The sequence below is a fragment of the Xiphias gladius genome, chromosome 21 (assembly GCF_016859285.1).
Source record: "Xiphias gladius isolate SHS-SW01 ecotype Sanya breed wild chromosome 21, ASM1685928v1, whole genome shotgun sequence".
In the NCBI taxonomy this organism is placed as follows: Eukaryota; Metazoa; Chordata; class Actinopteri; order Istiophoriformes; family Xiphiidae; genus Xiphias; species Xiphias gladius.
This window is the reverse complement of record NC_053420.1, coordinates 27,190,989-27,209,219: the sequence shown is the minus strand read 5'-3', so window position 1 is coordinate 27,209,219 and position 18,231 is coordinate 27,190,989. Positions and strand designations below refer to the sequence as shown.

At 39.2% G+C, this 18,231-nt stretch overlaps 1 protein-coding gene across 1 annotated transcript in view; it reads left to right on the top strand.

Annotated features, from left to right (window-relative positions):
• The first annotated feature begins 5,733 nt into the window (after nucleotides 1-5,733).
• cntn3b (contactin 3b) overlaps nucleotides 5,734-18,231 on the top strand; it is a 40,362-nt gene continuing 27,864 nt past the window's right edge. The window contains exons 1-3 of the mRNA XM_040115453.1: nucleotides 5,734-5,788; nucleotides 7,868-8,003; nucleotides 17,357-17,532. Of these exons, the coding sequence (XP_039971387.1) occupies nucleotides 5,734-5,788; nucleotides 7,868-8,003; nucleotides 17,357-17,532 (367 nt within the window). The remainder of the gene's footprint in view (nucleotides 5,789-7,867; nucleotides 8,004-17,356; nucleotides 17,533-18,231) is intronic.

Sequence of the window (18,231 nt, the reverse complement as noted above, 5' to 3'; positions counted from 1 at the left end):
ATCATTTCTATCTAAAAGAAAAAAAAATCTCACGGGATTATGATAGTTGCAGCCTACTGCAGAGTGTTATTAAAGAAATTAATTAACAGTTCAGCCTTACTCTCATTTTTTTATGGAAAACCAAATATTGGGCCACCAGTGGTCTGCTCTTTCTTTCCATTCAGACTGGAAAAGGACAGACCCAACAGTGAGAGAAAAATGCTCAGCCCCGCTTCATCTTCAAAGTATTCTAGTATTCAGCAGGGATTGCAATCATTCTCCCCTCTATTCATGTTTATTTATAAATCCTTTGCACATATTTTCAGAATAACAAACAGTAGCCTAATGAGAGGTGAAACACGTCTTTGAAGCCATGCAGTGAATTATTCTATAACGCAGCAATATCCAGCATGGCAGTGCAGGGATGAGTTTGGACTGTAGCACCATTTGCTTTGAAAACCCCTTTTGATTGAACCAGAGTGGCAATTACACTGTGCAGCCAGCTTCTTTTCCAGAAAGGCTGTGAGATAGTTTGAATGGCATAGAAAAAATAAATATGTAAAGAGCGTGCCTGAGTGTCTCCTGCTCCTCATCCTTGACCTCCAGTCATGTATTTTGCAGCTGTATCTAGGATGATGGTCTGGGGATGTGCCTGGCTGATGATGGGGTTGAGAAATGGATCGCTGCTCCCCTCTCTTTTAAGTGCACTTACTCTCCTTGTCCCTGTGTTAGGCAGCAGCTGAGGGATGCAGCCGTGTTTAACATTGGAAGGAGTCACTGGGGGCGTCCTGCTGTCTTCCAGGGATTCAATGATTTTTCGCATGAAAATACACAGCTGTATAATGGCTGCAGCGTGTCCTGCCCAGATGTTTAGTTATACGGTGGTAAACAGATATTTCATATGTGAAAAAAAAGGTCAGACGAGGTGAATATAAAATTACAGTTTTTATGTATTTTATGGAAATACCTTCATATTAGGTGTGAAGTGCTATGATGTCTATTCTCTTTGCTGGAGTGACATTTCAGAAGTGGAGATATTTATTCACATGGTGTACCCTCCTATATAAATTGCTGTATGTTCTCCTCCAGCATTCAAACGTGACCTTAGCCACCCGGTTCTAATCATACTGTCTTATTCATACATGCACAGTGTGACACGTCATTCAAACGTGTGAAGTGGCTACTTTATTTCTTTATTTCTTTATTTTTTCGCCTGAAAGGCTGTTCTGGATATGAAATGTAAGAAACATTTCAGGAGGGAATATGCTTTAAACCAATTCTTTCACGAAGTTAATGTAATATAACAGCTGTTGAGTTTGGGTTTAAAGAGGCAATTACATTTTTTACTTTAAACCTTAATGCATAATTTGCCATGGGAAGTATTACTCACTCACCTTAGATAATGCAGTATTATGGCACAGTCAGCACCAAACAATTACTCCTTCTTTGCTTGTTCCCCTTTTCGCTTCGCAAGTATTTCGCTGCAGCCTAAGCCGTGAAATACAGACATTAAGCTCTGCATTTATTCGTTAATCACCTCAGTTATTCATTTATTTATTTTTTTATTTTTTTATCCTCCCCGGCTCATGTGAAATAGACTCGTGCATGTCTTCAGTCAGTCAGAGTAAATTAGGAGGCATCAGTGCACAGTTGATTGTGAATTCCTCGTTCATTGGCAAAAGCACAGAGCAGCTGTGCATTCAGATTGAGTCCGTCCCTGGTGGCGGATCCTTGTCTCCCAGGTTCTCTTGCTGAATGATTTAATGGGGATGGCAGTAGATAGTCATAAAGACAATAACTACACGGAAATGAATACATCACCGACTGTAGTGAACTCATACCCGTTGTGCCACTGGTCTTCAATTTTGACAGTGTTTTTTTTTGTTTAGATTTTTTTTTTTTGTATGATCTAATATATGTGGATCTCCTAGCTCTGTGTTGCTTATGTACCGTATGTGATCTGAATACAGACCATGAGTGTGCATACCCTTATGATGGAAACTCTCTCCTTTCCCCCCTCCCTTATTAGATCCTTTCGCAATTATGCTGCCCTCGGGGGGGGAGAGAAAATGGATGCCTTTAACCACCTCTCCTATCAATTACGTGCCCAACAACAGCCCCACTAACCAAGAAGTCATCTCATTTACTCTGGAATGTGTTTAGCCAATGACTTCCATTAGGTTTAGCTTCTGTGGAGGTGAGGTGAGTGCGATGCCTCATTACATTTCACGGAGCAATCTTTTGCTCATCATTTCAGTTGAGAAAGTCCAAGACAGAAAATTCCACCTCACTTTGATCACCGCAAAGCCCATAAGGAGTTGTTTTCAGTTTTCTCTTTGTCCTGAGTTTGTGTTACTCTTTTTCTTTAGGATCTGCTGAAGCTTCAGCTGCTATTCAGCTCTGCAAGGTTTGAAAATGGCAGCTTTTGAAGGTCAAAAGTGAAACAATTCTTCCTTCTTTTCAATTTTAGCATTTCAGTTTTTAAAATAGACAAGCGCTCAGTGTATTCCCTCTTATTATAGGTTTTAACTTTATAAAAGGATCTGAAATGGCTATGGGAGCACCATGAGATTCTTAAGCTCTCCACAGAGTGCCACTGAAAAGCAGTCCACTGGAAATGAGCTTCTTTAAGGCAGGGTGACACACTCTTCTTACAGAATGGCTGGAAATACTGGCACATACTGTGCCTTTTAATGAACCATTAATTCAGAAATAGATACGCAAATAAAATGCTCAAAAATGAAAATGTCAGTGCAGGTTTTTCAGGCTGCACAATGAAGCTCAGGGACAAACATCCATCATATCAGCAGAGACACTGTGCCAAGAACTGTGTAACATCCAACTTGCAAAGAAAGTCTTTTCGAGGAGATTTTCCTCTCACGATCTTGAAGCTTTTTGGACTGATGGGCTGGGATGATGAAGGCGGATCCTCCAGAAAGTGGATGGCAGTTAATGCCACACTCAAAGTGAAAAATGCAGGACACATTTTTTTTTTTTTTTTTTTTCTGCTCCAGTAGAATCTCACACCGTGTAATCCAATGTGATGTGTTTTTAGAGTGGCAAAATGCTTCCTGAATTTTGAAAGACACAAGGAAATCCACTCTGAATCTCACTGTGCCTGCAATTACACCAGATGAGGAACAATTACTGGCACCAGGGCAGTCCAGCTAAGCCGCCACTGGCCTTTAAATTATGATCAGGCAAATGGGATGATTTCCCCCCTGTAGATTCTGCTGTGCTCCATACTCCTCCGGAAGATTATGTAGCCATGCTTTTCACGTCAAACTAGAACCACAATCCTACAGTTACAAGTTAGTGAAACAAGGGAGTGGTTAGTATTTGGGTCTGTTTCAAGAATTCCAAAGATAGCCCTGGGTTAATCCGCACAACAGGGTTGTGTTGTAAGGATGAGGGGCTGGGTTGAATTCTTAATCCTGAGAGGCGTATCAGTTTCCACTTACTGTGATGTAGGTCAGAGCTCGAGCAAAGCTCCTCCTGTGCCCCTGATACTACAGTTACAGTCTTAAAGCTCTCAGTTCCACTTCCCCATTAGAAAAGTTTGAACGGACATTTAGGTCATTGATCACCAGTTAGATGAGATGTCTGATTGACCTATTATCATCCATCCTTGTGATAATAGTAGGTGATATGGGTGAGTAATATGGATAAAATCTTTCATCAGAGTATAGTTTTTTATCATGATATATTATCATGATATACTTTTCTCTAATGTCAATGAGTTAAATGCCAATCAAAATGTCTCCTACTCTCATAAACCATTGCTTCACATTTCTTTGCAGCATTTCCTATATGGCCCATGATAACCAGATATACTAAAGGGATCGGAGGCAATTTAATATCATGTTTCAGTAAAGTTGGAGGACTCACAAGAGACGGATTTTAAAAGAGAATGGTCACAATCAATGCAGCAGAGGCTGAGGTTTCCTGACTTTTTTGTTCCTTGTGATGGTCACACTCCAAACCCAATGGATTCTACAATTCCCATAATGCTTTTTGACTCCACACCTGCAGTTTCCCTGCACACTTGCAGGCAAAGTTATGTAATATTCTTAGGAAAAAAAGTAATTATATTACTAATAACTCATCCGCAAAAGTAATTAGACCCTTTAACTTGTTACATGACCCCAGCTCAGTCAACAGCTCTGTGCCTCTGAGCAGCTCCAAAGCCTCCACATCTCCACACTTTCTGTATTTTCTAAATAGAAAAAGAAAGCGAGACTAAAGACAAAAAGCCAGTCTCTAGTTTGGAAGTAGGCTGTCACTTTTTCAACACATAATTCGTTTGACATAATTTGAAGGCAACCAGCGTAGCCTAAGAGTATACGTTTTTCTTAATTTTATGTTGTTCTAGGCATTTGTGGTTCCTTGCTGCCTCACGTTGGTGACAAGCTAGCATTACAACTAACATCCTTATCATTATCCACAATTATTCTGTTTACCGGTAATTAAACCTCTACCGGTAATTAAAAGAAGAAGAAATCAGGACAATACAGACTGGGTCTATTCCATGGCGTGTTCCAGGCAAACCAAATGGCCCAAGATGTTTGATGCACTCATAATACATCTCTATGGGCTTTTTGACATTTTCAGACGTTGTGGACAATGCCGGCTTACGCAATTTGTATGATTGCATTTGTTTGCAAAAAAGTATTTGCATCCGCTTATGCAGAGGACGTCATTTGAGTAGGCGGTCCTTCAACGCTTTGCGTTGACACTGCTAAAAGAACGTGGCCACATGCGGCCCAGACCACCTCCGAGTGTGGTCTGAGCTATCCGATCTCAGTTCGTCCTCAATGTGTCCTCGATGCATTCACACCATTCACACTCAGAGCTGTCCTCTTGGGATTAGATCACCCAAGACGCATGCTAATGTCAGGTCCTGACAGGGACAGAGTCGTTGTCTCAGGTTTGAACGAGCTTCTCCTGAGCCACAAAAGACATACAACTGTTTTCACAGGTTCTGTGTTACTTCCCATGGCAAGTACACTGATCTTGATGTGTAAAATTGTTGTGCCCCTTTAAAGGGATAACAACCTCATTATAAATATTAGTTGGCAAATTTCTGTCCTCTTGTTATTGCTGTCAGTCAAGGCTAATAGCTGACACTAAAATGTGCCATTTGTATTGTTTTAGTGTGTGGCCTTCTTGTATTTCCTGTGGATCTAAGGGAATATGATTAATGTACTGTATATAAAAAGGAAAACAGTCTTTCTCTGTATAGTCTGAAGTAGCATTTTGTAGAGTGCTGGTACACAGTCTGCCAGCTCCTATTAATAGTCAAATAGGGAGAGAGAAGTATCTTTTGAGGTCAATCATTTCCGTCCTCACTTCTCTTTAAAGCTGCAGAATTGAGCTTGTTAGGCGGGATGAGAAACATGCACAGTACCCATTTAGCAGCTGTTTCTTCTTCTGTGCCACCTGAATATCATACTGCCGGGGTTGCATCCTCAGGATTTTGTCTGCTTCTGTTTTTCCCCCGTCGCTATTCACTTCCTCAAAATTCACTTTCTCTTCACTTGCAGTATCTCCAAAATTATAAGAACCAATTATGTAACTTAGCAGTGCTATAATCATGTTTTTTCTATTGAATGCTTGTCGTGTTTGGACCAAAATGTCATATTTTAATCACATTCATAATTACTTTCCCTTCAGATTAAAATTCTTGTATTCAAGGGAGAGCATTCCATTCACAAGCAATTGGATGAGAGTCTTATTAGCCCTCGACAACTAAAGATGATGTTACCATGGAAACAAATTGTTCTGCTATCAATCGCTGGATGCCTTGTAGGTAAGATATTTTAACACATATTACATTTGATTTTTATTGCACTTGTTGTCATGGTTTATGTCACAACAACATCTCTCCTAATAAATTTGTGTATATTAATTACAGAAGAATGTGTTATTCAGCATTCTCGGACTTAATGCATGTCGCTAAGGTTAGAGGTTAGAAATAGCATCTTATTCTTAGGAAGCAGTGTTTATATATAAAATACAGTTTCATCTATTAGTGAGGGAGAGACAGAATCAGAACAGTTGTAAATAACCTCTTGACTAAAAAAGTTACACTGATTAAGTTTCAGTCATTACATGTACAGTGTTCCAGCGTGGTGTCCTTCACCGTTCCCTTGAGCAGTGTCCTCCGTCCCATTTACAGTAGACTGCCCGGGACAACTGGGAGTCCAATCCTATTCCTGTTTATGGCCTGACCAGATCATTATCAGGATCCATGCAATGAATCCAGCCCCACAGTTTTCTACAATCTACTTGCCACCGTGCCTCATTCTGCCCTTGTGTGGCCACCTGGGATTTGAGCAAGAGAAGCACAGACACTCCACCAGAATGTCAACCCTTGTTCAAATGACATTGTAAATCCCAATGAATGCTATTCAAATTGGCTCATGGGTAATTCACAGCTAGTGCTCATGGGAGGGAGATGCAAGCAGTCTCACCTTCCTAGCGGACAAGTGTTTTTAGCAGGGCTTCGGTTGCTGCCTATAGGTGCAAGTTCTTATTCAGTGTTGTATTCGTATGCCTAGAAACCCTCCAAAATCAGTAAAGCTGATAACAATCATTATGACACCCAAAGTGTCGTGTTGTCTGGCTCTATATTCTGGGACTTCACAAAATAAACTGACACCTTAGATGTTAGCCCGGATGACATTTTATTCGAATTAACATTAGGGAGAGGCTGTTAAACCACAGTGTAAGGTGAACGAATTTGATGCAATAGCAGTTGTTTGATCATTTATTAATAGATCATTCTACAGCCCTCTTTTGAAATGTCACTATATTTCTCCTAAATTTAACAGTTTTCTTCCATAGTTTGGTTTTAAGCAAATTCCACTTTCTCCATATCCCTAAACAACCATTCAAAGTTGCTGTGATTAACTCCTATCTTTTTTCTCAACCTGTCACAGAGTGAAATAAGAGGATTCCTTGACATATTATTACTGATTAAAACCGCATGTAGAACTGCTAGCCACATGCTGCAATCTGTTAGCAGTAGGATATTAATTAGGCCTACTCTGGCCGTCTGTTGACTCTGCTTTCATTTAGTACCAGATTGTGAAAACATCCTTTCCTTTTAAGCCACTGGCAGATGAGTACATCCATATGGCCTCAATTAACTGGTGCATGTGTAGTATGACATAGATGTTCTGAAAATAGATCCCACAATATTTATTTATCAAACCTGTCACTTATTGGGAATCATTAATCACTGAGGAAATACATGGCTTTCTACATCAGGAGTCAACTTTAGTCCTCAAATATTAATATTGGATCTTGGCAAGTAATTAATACTGAACACGTCAGTTTTGTTGCATCTCAGTACATCAGCTCTGTGCAACTGCATTAAAGCATCTCAGACACGTGACCTTGCTGAATATTTCCACAATAATCAAAGCATTATATGACTTATTCACTTGTAGTTTTCCATAGGAGTTTTCAAGGAGAGAGATTAATCATATCTAAAATATGATAATTTATCATTATGATAAAGTGCAGGACCTGTATGCAAAATTGAAGTCAATACACACAGCTGCCATGGCCAGTGGTTTTTCTCTAGTTTTTTAAGCGTTAGGTTCATCAGAAAACAGCAGTAGCATACAGTGAAATAGATACCAAATATGTCAGCATTAGTAGTTTAGCAGTAAGCAGCCTAACAATGGAAAATGGAATTCACTTTCACCATAGAAAGATAAGCAAATACACAAGTGTTAGAAAGCTGTTGTATTTCAGCAAGATTAAGTATTTTTCCTCAAAGTGTCTATGCTTTTGACAAATACTTCCAGTATTTTCTCTTAAGGTCAAAGAGAACATTTTTCTGGCTTCTTCTACTATAGACTCTCTCCCCTTTTCCCAGCCTGTACAGAGGATGTCATATTTCAAGGGCCAACATGGAGGATGGAGCCCAGTGACCTCATTTTACCCGTCAACTCCCCAGACCAGCAGGCTACCATCACGTGCGAGGCAGAAGGAAGCCCTCCTCCGGAGTATAGGTAAATTACCACATCAAAGTTACATTCCCCCCCAAGCATAAGCTCAACCTTCTACCTGCTTTGGCTCCACAGCCACATCACGTGGTGAAAATCCATTGCTGCTTAATTGCTTGTCAATCTTCATTGCTGCTTGCACAGAAATCAAAGAGGGTACTGATAACGTTGATTGTTGCTGATTTGTTAAAGAACAGCTTTTTCTGGACATCAATGCTCGAGAGAGATTACGCACCATTCAACAAAAAGGCGGGCTTCAAAGAGTAACTGCTTAATTGAGCATCCATTTCTAATTGAAAAAAGCCTATCTATTTTCAGCCTGAGCTATGATGTAGAGTTAGAGTCAGGGAGCCGCTACTGCGGTTGATGAATATGCCAACACCTCAGATATGAGCGAGGTTAACTTTATTAATGATAAGATTTAAGCCACTGTATGGATGAAGGTGATGATTTATAATATGGTGCACGGCTTAAGAAATCATTAGGAGAGAAAAGGAGATTCCAGCAACTCATTTGCCCCACAGATCCTTTGATATCTCCCTGGCACTTCCTATTCGGTGCAGGGAGCCTGCCTGAAAATGGCAGCTGGTGGTGTTTTTTGTGGTAGATTGTGTTTCGGAGCTTGGTCAGCACCATGCAGATGCACAGCAAGCAGGGGAGAGAGGCAGTAACCTTGTGAGTGACATTCCACTAAATGCTTACATTTCCTATAATGTGTCTGCACTGAAAACATGGTGCAGGCACAGCAACGGGGGGTATCATTATACTTGTTGTGCGACATGAGCTATCCCGGGATGAAGCTGAAACCATCATTTGTGTTCTTTTACCAGCAACTTAGGGCATTCTGGCAATAAATCGTGTTGTGGAAGAGGTTTTCTCTTTTGGGTTCTTTGTGGTATTAATACAATACTGAGAAATGTTGTTGTCAGCAGGATCTGCAACTTCTTCCTGAGCTGAGTAAGCACAGGTCTGATGTAATTTTATAAGAGTAGCTATGCAGAGATTATCACCGTTAGAGTGTAAAATGTTATCCTCATATTAAAGCTGCACTAATCAATAGGGCTCACAACCCACAAACCCACAGAGATTTATGGCCAGCTCTGCAGCTCCTATTAGCTTTACAGAGTGTTTTCATGTTTTCCATCTTACTGTTTCAATTTTATCCCTGCAATTTTACTGTTTTGGTTTAGTTTCATTGCTTCCATCAATTGTGTGTCCAGCGGTAGAAGGCAGTTGTTTTCAGCAAGAAAAAAAAAAAAAAAAAAATAAATAAATGGACTTGCTACTTACCAAGCACCAAACAGCAGACAGACAACCTAGTGACTAGCTAGTGAACACAGCGGGGGCAATTAGCAGCTAACGTGCCGGATGTATTTGTCAGGACTAGGTGGAGACCTAAATAAAGCTAAAAGGAGGGGGAATTTTGGATTTACATTTGTCAGGGTGGTTGAAAGATGACTCCAAATAAATGCTAATGTTGCTCCCTGTCAGCTGGGTGTGTAAATAAGCAATAGTTTGCTAATACGTTCACCATATCGAACTTTACAAGGCAATAATTTGTGAAATGTGTGATTAAAAAAAAAACAACAGCTTTAAATTCTTTGATTTCTGAATTTCAAACAACATAATGCAGTGTTCGTTTATTACAACCGTAATATAATAATAAAATACACTACAAAATATACACCACCCACATCTTTAAGAGACCTAGTGAAAAATTACTGACCGTTCCATTGCTCTGATTTCATATAAAATCTATTGAAATGTCATCCTGCTTTTTCTAGTGAGCCTTGTGTGGCTGCTCTCTTATTTTTCATGTTTTCAGTGCATTTCTCAGAGCTGTATTGTAGTACGTGGAGTTCTGGAGCACTCAGCTTCAAAACAACACACACATCTCACACTGGTGATATTCATCTAGGTTGGTGGTTCCACTGCTTGGAGTCAGTGCCCTCAGTTATGAATAAAAAAATCTGAAACCAGGTTTAAAAGGAGGAATTGATGTTTGAGTGAGTAATCGCTCAACACTGTTGACTGACTTTTCTCCCAATGCTTTTAGAGAAACTAGATTTTTGCCCCTAATTTTATTTTGAGGAAGGAGATATTTTTTGAGCTTTATTTGGGTTCTATCAGTTTTTCTGACACTGATTGTCCTTGACTTTTTTCCCTTCGGGCAAGGAGAGCACTCTATTTGCCCTGGTGATAAAATAGAAAGCATAAATTCTTGCCAACTTATTTCACTAACACTGAAATTAGAACCCCAAAATGTCCTGAGCAGACCGAAAAAAGAAAAAGGCCTTTAGGAAGTGGTCGTGCTGTGACTTTCACCAGATTCTGCAAACTATGCACGGGCCTACACCCTGCAAACGAACAGTATTTGTATAATTGGATATGCCAAAGAGAGGGTATTACATTCATAGCTGCAAACCAAATTTCCTCAGTTACTGCAGCTATTAAGAAAAATTCATTCATTTGGTTTAATATCCATACAGAGAATTGGGCCACTCAATATTGAATTTGTCAGAAATGACGTTTACCCTTGTTGGGGAGCCACAAATGGGCTTGTAGCATTGAGTATGTCAGTACACTTAGAACTAGGTGTTTCAGCTTTCCTTTATATCCTACGCTGTTGAAATCACAACTCTGTTTAAATTATTAGATATGATATTACCTGGATCCATTACATTTTCTGGTGCAGTTTTCTGAACCCATTCCAGTGCTGCCAAATATAAACAATGTCATAGATTTCCAGTGCAGCTGCAATAAAGTATAGCATAGTACGTTCTGTAGCAATACCAAATACAATATAGTATGCTGTAGTTTTTTTGTGTCATAAACATACAACTGACCTGTCCACATGGACATAGTTTTTGTTGTTTAGACAACATGTTTGTAATATAGACTACTATACATTAACAGACCCGTCCCTCTTTACATATACAGAAGAAATGCTGAGCATCATTACACTATTCTACTTTTTAAACAAAATAAAGATTTCACCTCAGTAGTCCAGGGATGCCCATGACAAAAATCCAAATTAAAGATCTTTACAGTAGTATTATGTACAGTGCACAGCATTTCTTTATAGTGTTTTATATATTAATAGCAAAAAGAAAAAAAGATCTTAAAGGATAAGGCTGTTGTTATTTTATATTTTTCCCAGTCAGCAAATTTGACCGAAACCAATAATGCACCAGTCCTTCCCTGAATACGATCTGATTCTCCTGTCCTGTGCATCTCTCAGCGCCAGTCCATTGGTTTTTACTGAAGACGTTAATCTATAAAACCTGTACCCAAATATATTGGTTCATTTTTTCAAAAAAGGCTCAGTAATTTCCCGAAACGGTGGAGCACTGCAGTTTTTATTAAACGTTACTCAAACAGGAGAAAAATAGTGCATTTATTAACGACTATTTTCTGCTCTGAAATAATACACATTTGGTGAGCTAGTGGGTATTTGCAGCAGCAGGAAGGAACATGTCACCTGATGCAACAGTGTGGCTCACTGATATGTTTTTAATAGGTTTTGGACAAAAATGGAGCTCAGTGACTCAGGAATAAGATATAGCAGACTTTGGCTACACTGAATATAATTGTTGGTAGGATCAATTCCTTGTTGGTGTTGGTTTTTGTTGGTGTTGGAATGGATTGACAGTATAAAGTATCACCAGCCTTATCCTTTAATGGCGATAAATCATTTACAGTAGGTGTGTCAGTGTTGAATTGTCAGTCAAAGAGGAAGTGCTTTACAGGCGTTACAGACTCATCAGTTTGCAGTGATGCCCAGCAATCACACATTGAAAAATCTATCTTACAAAGAGACCTAGAAAACCAGAATGCAATGCAATTTGGCAATTGTGCCTGTAATATAGTGAAAATTACAGATTGGTGATATTAACAGTGATATGAAGATGGATAAGTTCTTTAATAGGCTGTTTGACCGGTTTGTGTTTATGTTCATAACCCTTGCGGGTTACAGTTGCCTCTAAGCTTGACACTGATTTTGTTTTCAACACTCCGATGCTCCACTCCACCTTCACCTCGCCCACTCTGTGACACAGCGAATATACGAACGGGAACCCTGACAGTTCTTCAGTTGACAAATAGTCCAGTGTTGCACCAGAGCACACTCCAGGGCTCAGAGCTGTGCTTTATGAATACACCTGTCACTGTGTTTACTATGAATCTGCTGTAACACAGGATCAAGGGCACAGCAGTGATTGGAAAGGGGGAATAAAAAAGTACTCTGGATGGTGTCTGCTTTCATGTAATGTGACTTCAGGCAGATGTATGACTCTACCTCTGTTTACGGGTTGGTACAGGCTAACAAGGACATAAATAGACCTGGGAGGGTATGATTAGAAGTTTTTTGGGGGGTTTTTTGTTATGATTTCAGTTGCAGCATAAAGCCAGATAATGCAGCTGGATGTAGAAACTGTTTCAAATTGAATCGATTTTTTATCTTTTGGAGGGTTACTTGTCCTTTTATAAGGGGAGAAAAATCTGTGACCCTTGGGCTTATGAGATCATTTCAGAACCAACCAGATAAAGTTGAAAAATGCAGGACTAGGGTCTGAAATAACAGTTATATTTTTTAATCTCTAGAAGGCAGATATATGGACGTTGTTTTTTTTTTTATTATTCTGTTGGTTCTTGATGAATATACATGTATTTTCTTCCGATACTTTTAATCATACTTACTTAGACTATAAATTGTAATAGTAAATTACTGTATGTCTGCTGACAAATGCTTGTGTATACTTTTGTGCACAAATACTGTGTTATCTGTTTATATTTCACTAATTCCATAGGATTTTTTAAGCTGATACTCACACACAGATACACAAACCCACTCACTGAGGGGTGGTTTTAAGAATTTTTATTGTGCTACATTTGTCTTTCAAGCCAACTGAACATCAATTTATTAAAAAGCAGCAATAATAACCTACTAAACATGATTGTAGAAAGTACCCTGGTCAGCAGTCGAATTTCCATTATCAGCTCTAAAGCTCATCATGTGTGCGTGTGTGTGTGCGTGCGTGCGTGCGTGCGTGTGTGTGTGTGTGTGAGCAGTATGTGGTCTGTGTGGTCACTGCCGTCTCTGTGGGTGTCTGGCCTCAAGGAAAGCCAGGTGAGCCAGTGGTGCAGTACAATCCCCAGTCTATTTGATGAGGAGGACTCATGCAAAATTGATGTGAACCTCAAGGTCACGGGGAGTTCATTCAGAGCATGCTCAGATCAGCCCATGCCTGCAGCACACCGCAGCAAATAGGACTTTTCTCCTGGACTCTCTTGGACTTAATGTAAGCTGCTCTACGACTGATGTGGTGTTATATCCAGTGTGTTTCAGTCTGGGCTGTGCTAACATTAAGACCTCTGCTGTGCCTGATTCACCTGTTTTACTGAAATAGTTTGAGTTTGAGAAAGAATTATAATGGGAAAAAAAAATGAAAAACTTATTTTGTGTAACAGGAATATATTTTTGTGTTTTCTTATTCTTTCAATTATTGTTTCACCTCTCAGATTTGTCTTGGGACCCCTTTGGGCTTTCCCAACCTGCTGGATTTGAACCACTGGCTTATACAACAGGAAAGAACACACAGTACCATACAGCTGGTGGTTGTTTTACTATAAATATGTTAATTTTAAGAAGAGAGAAAAATATAATATCCTGCTCACCATTTCGTAGTGTCCAAATACCTATCAAGAATTATTATAGTCTATGTAGTAGAGACAAATCATCCCAAAAAGTGGTGTACAATCAATAGTCATGTAAAAATATTTATTGTTGCAACTTTCCAATAAGGTACATGTTGTAAATGGTTTATACATTGTAACCAATCTGTTTTTTATCATTTGCTAGTGTTCTATTTATCAGTTGTTAGTCACGAATAAGCAAAAATTTTGAGTTGCCAGCTTGTGGAAAATCTTTTGACACAGGCTTTGTTTTTTTTTTTAGCTATTTAATTCATAAGAATCCTCTGTCTTCACTTACAACATCTTATTAAGATTTACAACTGCCGACTTACATTATTGTAAGAAACCTTTATGAATGACTTACTAACATTTGTAACAGCTTACTTGATCAGCTTTACCACTGGTAATAATAATCATGTCATGGTAACAATAATGCGAGCTGCAGGAGCGTACAAGCAGCAGGCGTACCAGACCTTCATCTTCCTGGACAATAATAAGCAAACAGTTGAGGTTGTAGAACAGTTACGATTTGGTTAGGTTTAGAAACAAAAACTACTTGGTTAGGTTTAGGGGAAGATTGTGGTTTGGGTTAAAAAAAGTACATCCTTAAGGTTAGAAGACCATCATCATCAGGGTTACAACAATAAGCACACAGTTAAGGATGTGGAACGATCCTGGATAATAGAAAAAACGCTGGTTTTACATGGGAAATGAACAATGTATCATAGTATCAAAGTACTGACTTTAAAGGTTCGAACATTGAGTATCAAGTTACATTTCTCACTAGTGTTTTCTGTCTTGTCCCTTCGGTATAAAGAGATCATAAGATGCTATTTAGAGTGTGTTGTGCTGATGTTTCTTCACGTGAAGGTTCTCCTTTTTTGCCCACCTCTCACTGTCACCACGTGAGAAGTTGCCAGTGCAGGTTTATTATTTGGTTCACAACTGGTCATTCATGGCAAAGACAGCTGCATTTCTCTTTCAAAATTATGATTGATACAGTTGAAACAGTTGACTGCATCACTGTTAAGTATCAGGCTATGTACTTTACCTCTTATGTCAAAGCAACAGCAGCCTATTCGCTCCTGTTGATCTTTCTGAACCTTTAAATCACAGCCACTTTCTCTGGATTTACATGAAAAAGGCAAACAGGAGCTCTGTGGTAACTGGTTCCCCATGTCTTCTAATATATAGGTGGCTTTACTGATTGTGTTGATGGGGCAGAGACACCATTACAGCCAGCCAGCCGTCTGCTCCAGGGTTGTGTGATCTGTCCAGGCTGCCCACCTTCCTCTCACTTAAGTTCAATCATGCTGCGTGGCTGGAAGTCTAACCAGCTTCTCATCCTATCCCATTTAACCTCCTCCCCTCTTGCACATACAATAGTCCTTCCATTGGCACAAACAGAGAGGGAAAAGGACAGGGGAGAATTCAAATGGAGAAATACAGGGACTTCATCAGAAAACACTTCAGTAATATGTGTGTTTTATTTGAAGTGATCATATTATGTGTTATAGTGTGTGTTTTCTTATATATATTATATACTGTATATACTTGTCAACAAGTATAGAGTGTTTAAAAGTTATATTGTTGGAACAGTGATAAAATCAGTCAGATTAAGTGACTGGCACAGACTGTTAGATGAATAATGCAGGCTACCAGATGAAAGACAGCTTTGTCTTTTGTAGTCTGTCAGGCAGGAAACCACGGAGAGCCACAACTGGCTTTACGACTGCATGAAGCATCATTCGAACTGCCTATTAGTTTGCCTGGGAGGGGAAAAAATTATATTGATTTTTTTTTTCTCCTTATCATTGGAATTGTCATTTCACGGTCCTGTTGCTGAGGCACACTTACACACAGCATTCCAACAACGCCTTGTTTTTTAGATTCATATAAGGAAAGGTAATTTTTCATCTGTGTTAATATTCTGAGATAAAGTCCTGTTTCCCTGCTCCTGTAGGCATCATTCACATTGTATCTCCTTCAAATATGTCGCCACCAGACCGACATGTAGATTTCAGTGAATGAGATATAAAGTGTTTTCATTGTGCAGCATGAACATTATTAAGTGTTTTGTCTCTGTTGGTAGTTATGATTAATAGCTGTCTCTTCCTGAACTCAGCTTGCATGACAGAGTATCTTGTGACCTTTCCTTGAGGGAAATGGTCTGTAGACAATGCAATATGAAGGTGTCAAAGCAATAATTCAGAAACAAAAAAGCACAAACATAAACTAATTAGAAATCACTCAGAGAGAGCACTACTTGGCCAAGGCTGCAAAATCCTTTAGATCTGTAATTATAATAACTCAAAATGTTAAGACATTTTTAATTTGCATTGGGATTCAAATTCACATCAAATTGCACATACAGAAGAGATGCAGTCATGGAATTCATTCAAGTGTGTGCACACACTTGAATGAATGATGAACGAATGGAAACAAGATGGTGAGTCGACACCAGCACAGCACAGTGGCGCTTTGAGCTAAATGCTAACATGCTCATAGTGACAGTGCTAACATGCTAATGTTTAGCATGTTCACCATCTTAGTTTAGTGTGTTAGCAGTGGTGGAAAGTGACACATACTCAAGCACTGTACTTAGTACAGTTCTAAGTTAGTTGTACTCTACTTGAGTCTTTTAATTTTATGATGTTTTATACATCTACTCCACTACATTTCAGAGGGAAATGTTGCACTTTTTACTCCACTGCATTTATCTGACGGCTTACTATTACTCACCAGATGAAGATTTTATAAATCTATAGCGAGCATAAAAAATAAAATGCATTTTTATACAGTACATTTAAAAACCCGACATTATATAAAATGAGTAAAATTAGCTCAGACAGCTACAAAATTAAAATGCAGCTTAAATGTTACTGCATCCATAATAATAATACAGTAGTATAATAAATAATAATGTAACACTGAAAGGACCCATTTTGGATGCAAAGTGACTACTATATGCTTTAAGTACATTTTTCCGATAATACTTGTGTTCTTTGAATACAAAACTTTTACTTTTAACTATTTTTAAATTGTGGTATTACTACTTTTACTTGAGTAAAGGATCTCATTATGTTTTCCACTGCTCTGTGTTAGCATGAAACATGATTTCATGTATTCTTATCTGCACAAAACACTTGCTCCTGGCCCATGGCCTAAATTCCCTCCAAACTGAATTGAAATCTGTCAGCACGTTTTTTTGAGATATCCTATTATTTTCACCAAATGTTGGTGATATCTGTTATTTCAGATATCCTGCTAGCAGGCGTACAATCTGGTCCAAAAACATAACCTCCTTGGTTAAGGTATCAAAACTAAGATGAAATAAAATCCAATTCACCATGCAAGTAGGGGAAAAAAAGTATTCACCACAGCAGATTTGCTGTTAAGGGCAAAAAAAAAAAAATACTTAAATAAAGTCAAACTGATGAAAACAGGGAACTATAACTGTTCACAGTGTCAAGAAATGTTTTCTTTCCTCCTAATTTGCTGTAAGGTACTTTAAGAAAATTCACATTTCTCTGTTAATAACACTGAATCATACTCTTATTACTCACCTTTTCTCTTCTCAACATGATGTGGGCAGACCAATCAAATTGATCAATTGATCGCGTCTCCAGGGGGCTCAGCTACTGATTGTGTTTGCATTTTTCCAGATGGTCACTAAACGGAACACTCATTGATCTGGGGAATGACTACCGGCGTCACATGTCTGGGGGCAGCCTGATCATTAGCAACCTGGACAAGGACCAAGACACCGGGGTGTACCAGTGCACGGCCTTCAACACATGGGGCTCCATCCTCAGCCGCAGAGCCAGCCTCCAATTTGCATGTAAGTGATACTACAATTGCTAACACGTTTCTGGCATGGCTCTGACACAGTTATGACATTCTGGCATCTCTTTGTATCTGCTGTATCTCATCCTGACGTCTGTAATATGCTTGTGGCCCAGGCCCCATTTTTTTTTTTTTTTTTTTACATTTATTATTTCGATTTCTCATCTAAATTGCCTGGGAATAGATTTTCGAGAGGGGAAATGGTAATCGAATGAAATGTCAGATGCAACAAACACAGTGGGCGAGGCAGCTTCTGACTGCCTCACAACTCCATTGATTCTCATTAGTGGTTCCAACTCTGACAGCAACTATGCTCAGTCCGAATTGACTCATATTTTGCCGAGTGATACGCCAGCCCCTGTGATCCAGACTTTAAAGCAGATGAGCACAAATAATGCTTAAGAAGTGTTTGTATCTTTGTAATCACCAGTCACTTCTTTATGGTTAATAGATGCAGCAGACTGTGAGCTGATCAGACAGTGACAGGCTGTCTGCTGCTCTGCCAGCCTACTGCTTAAAAGACAAAAGATGGGTTGGAAAATGATGCTGTGGAATGGGGTCCTACCTTCCAGACAGGCACTGTGGAGGCACCTCTCCTCTCTTGATCAAGCCTGCTGACTATTGATCATGTCCCAAGGATAGACAGCCTTTCACTTCCTCTCAGGAGATGTGCTGCCATTATCCCTATAGCTCA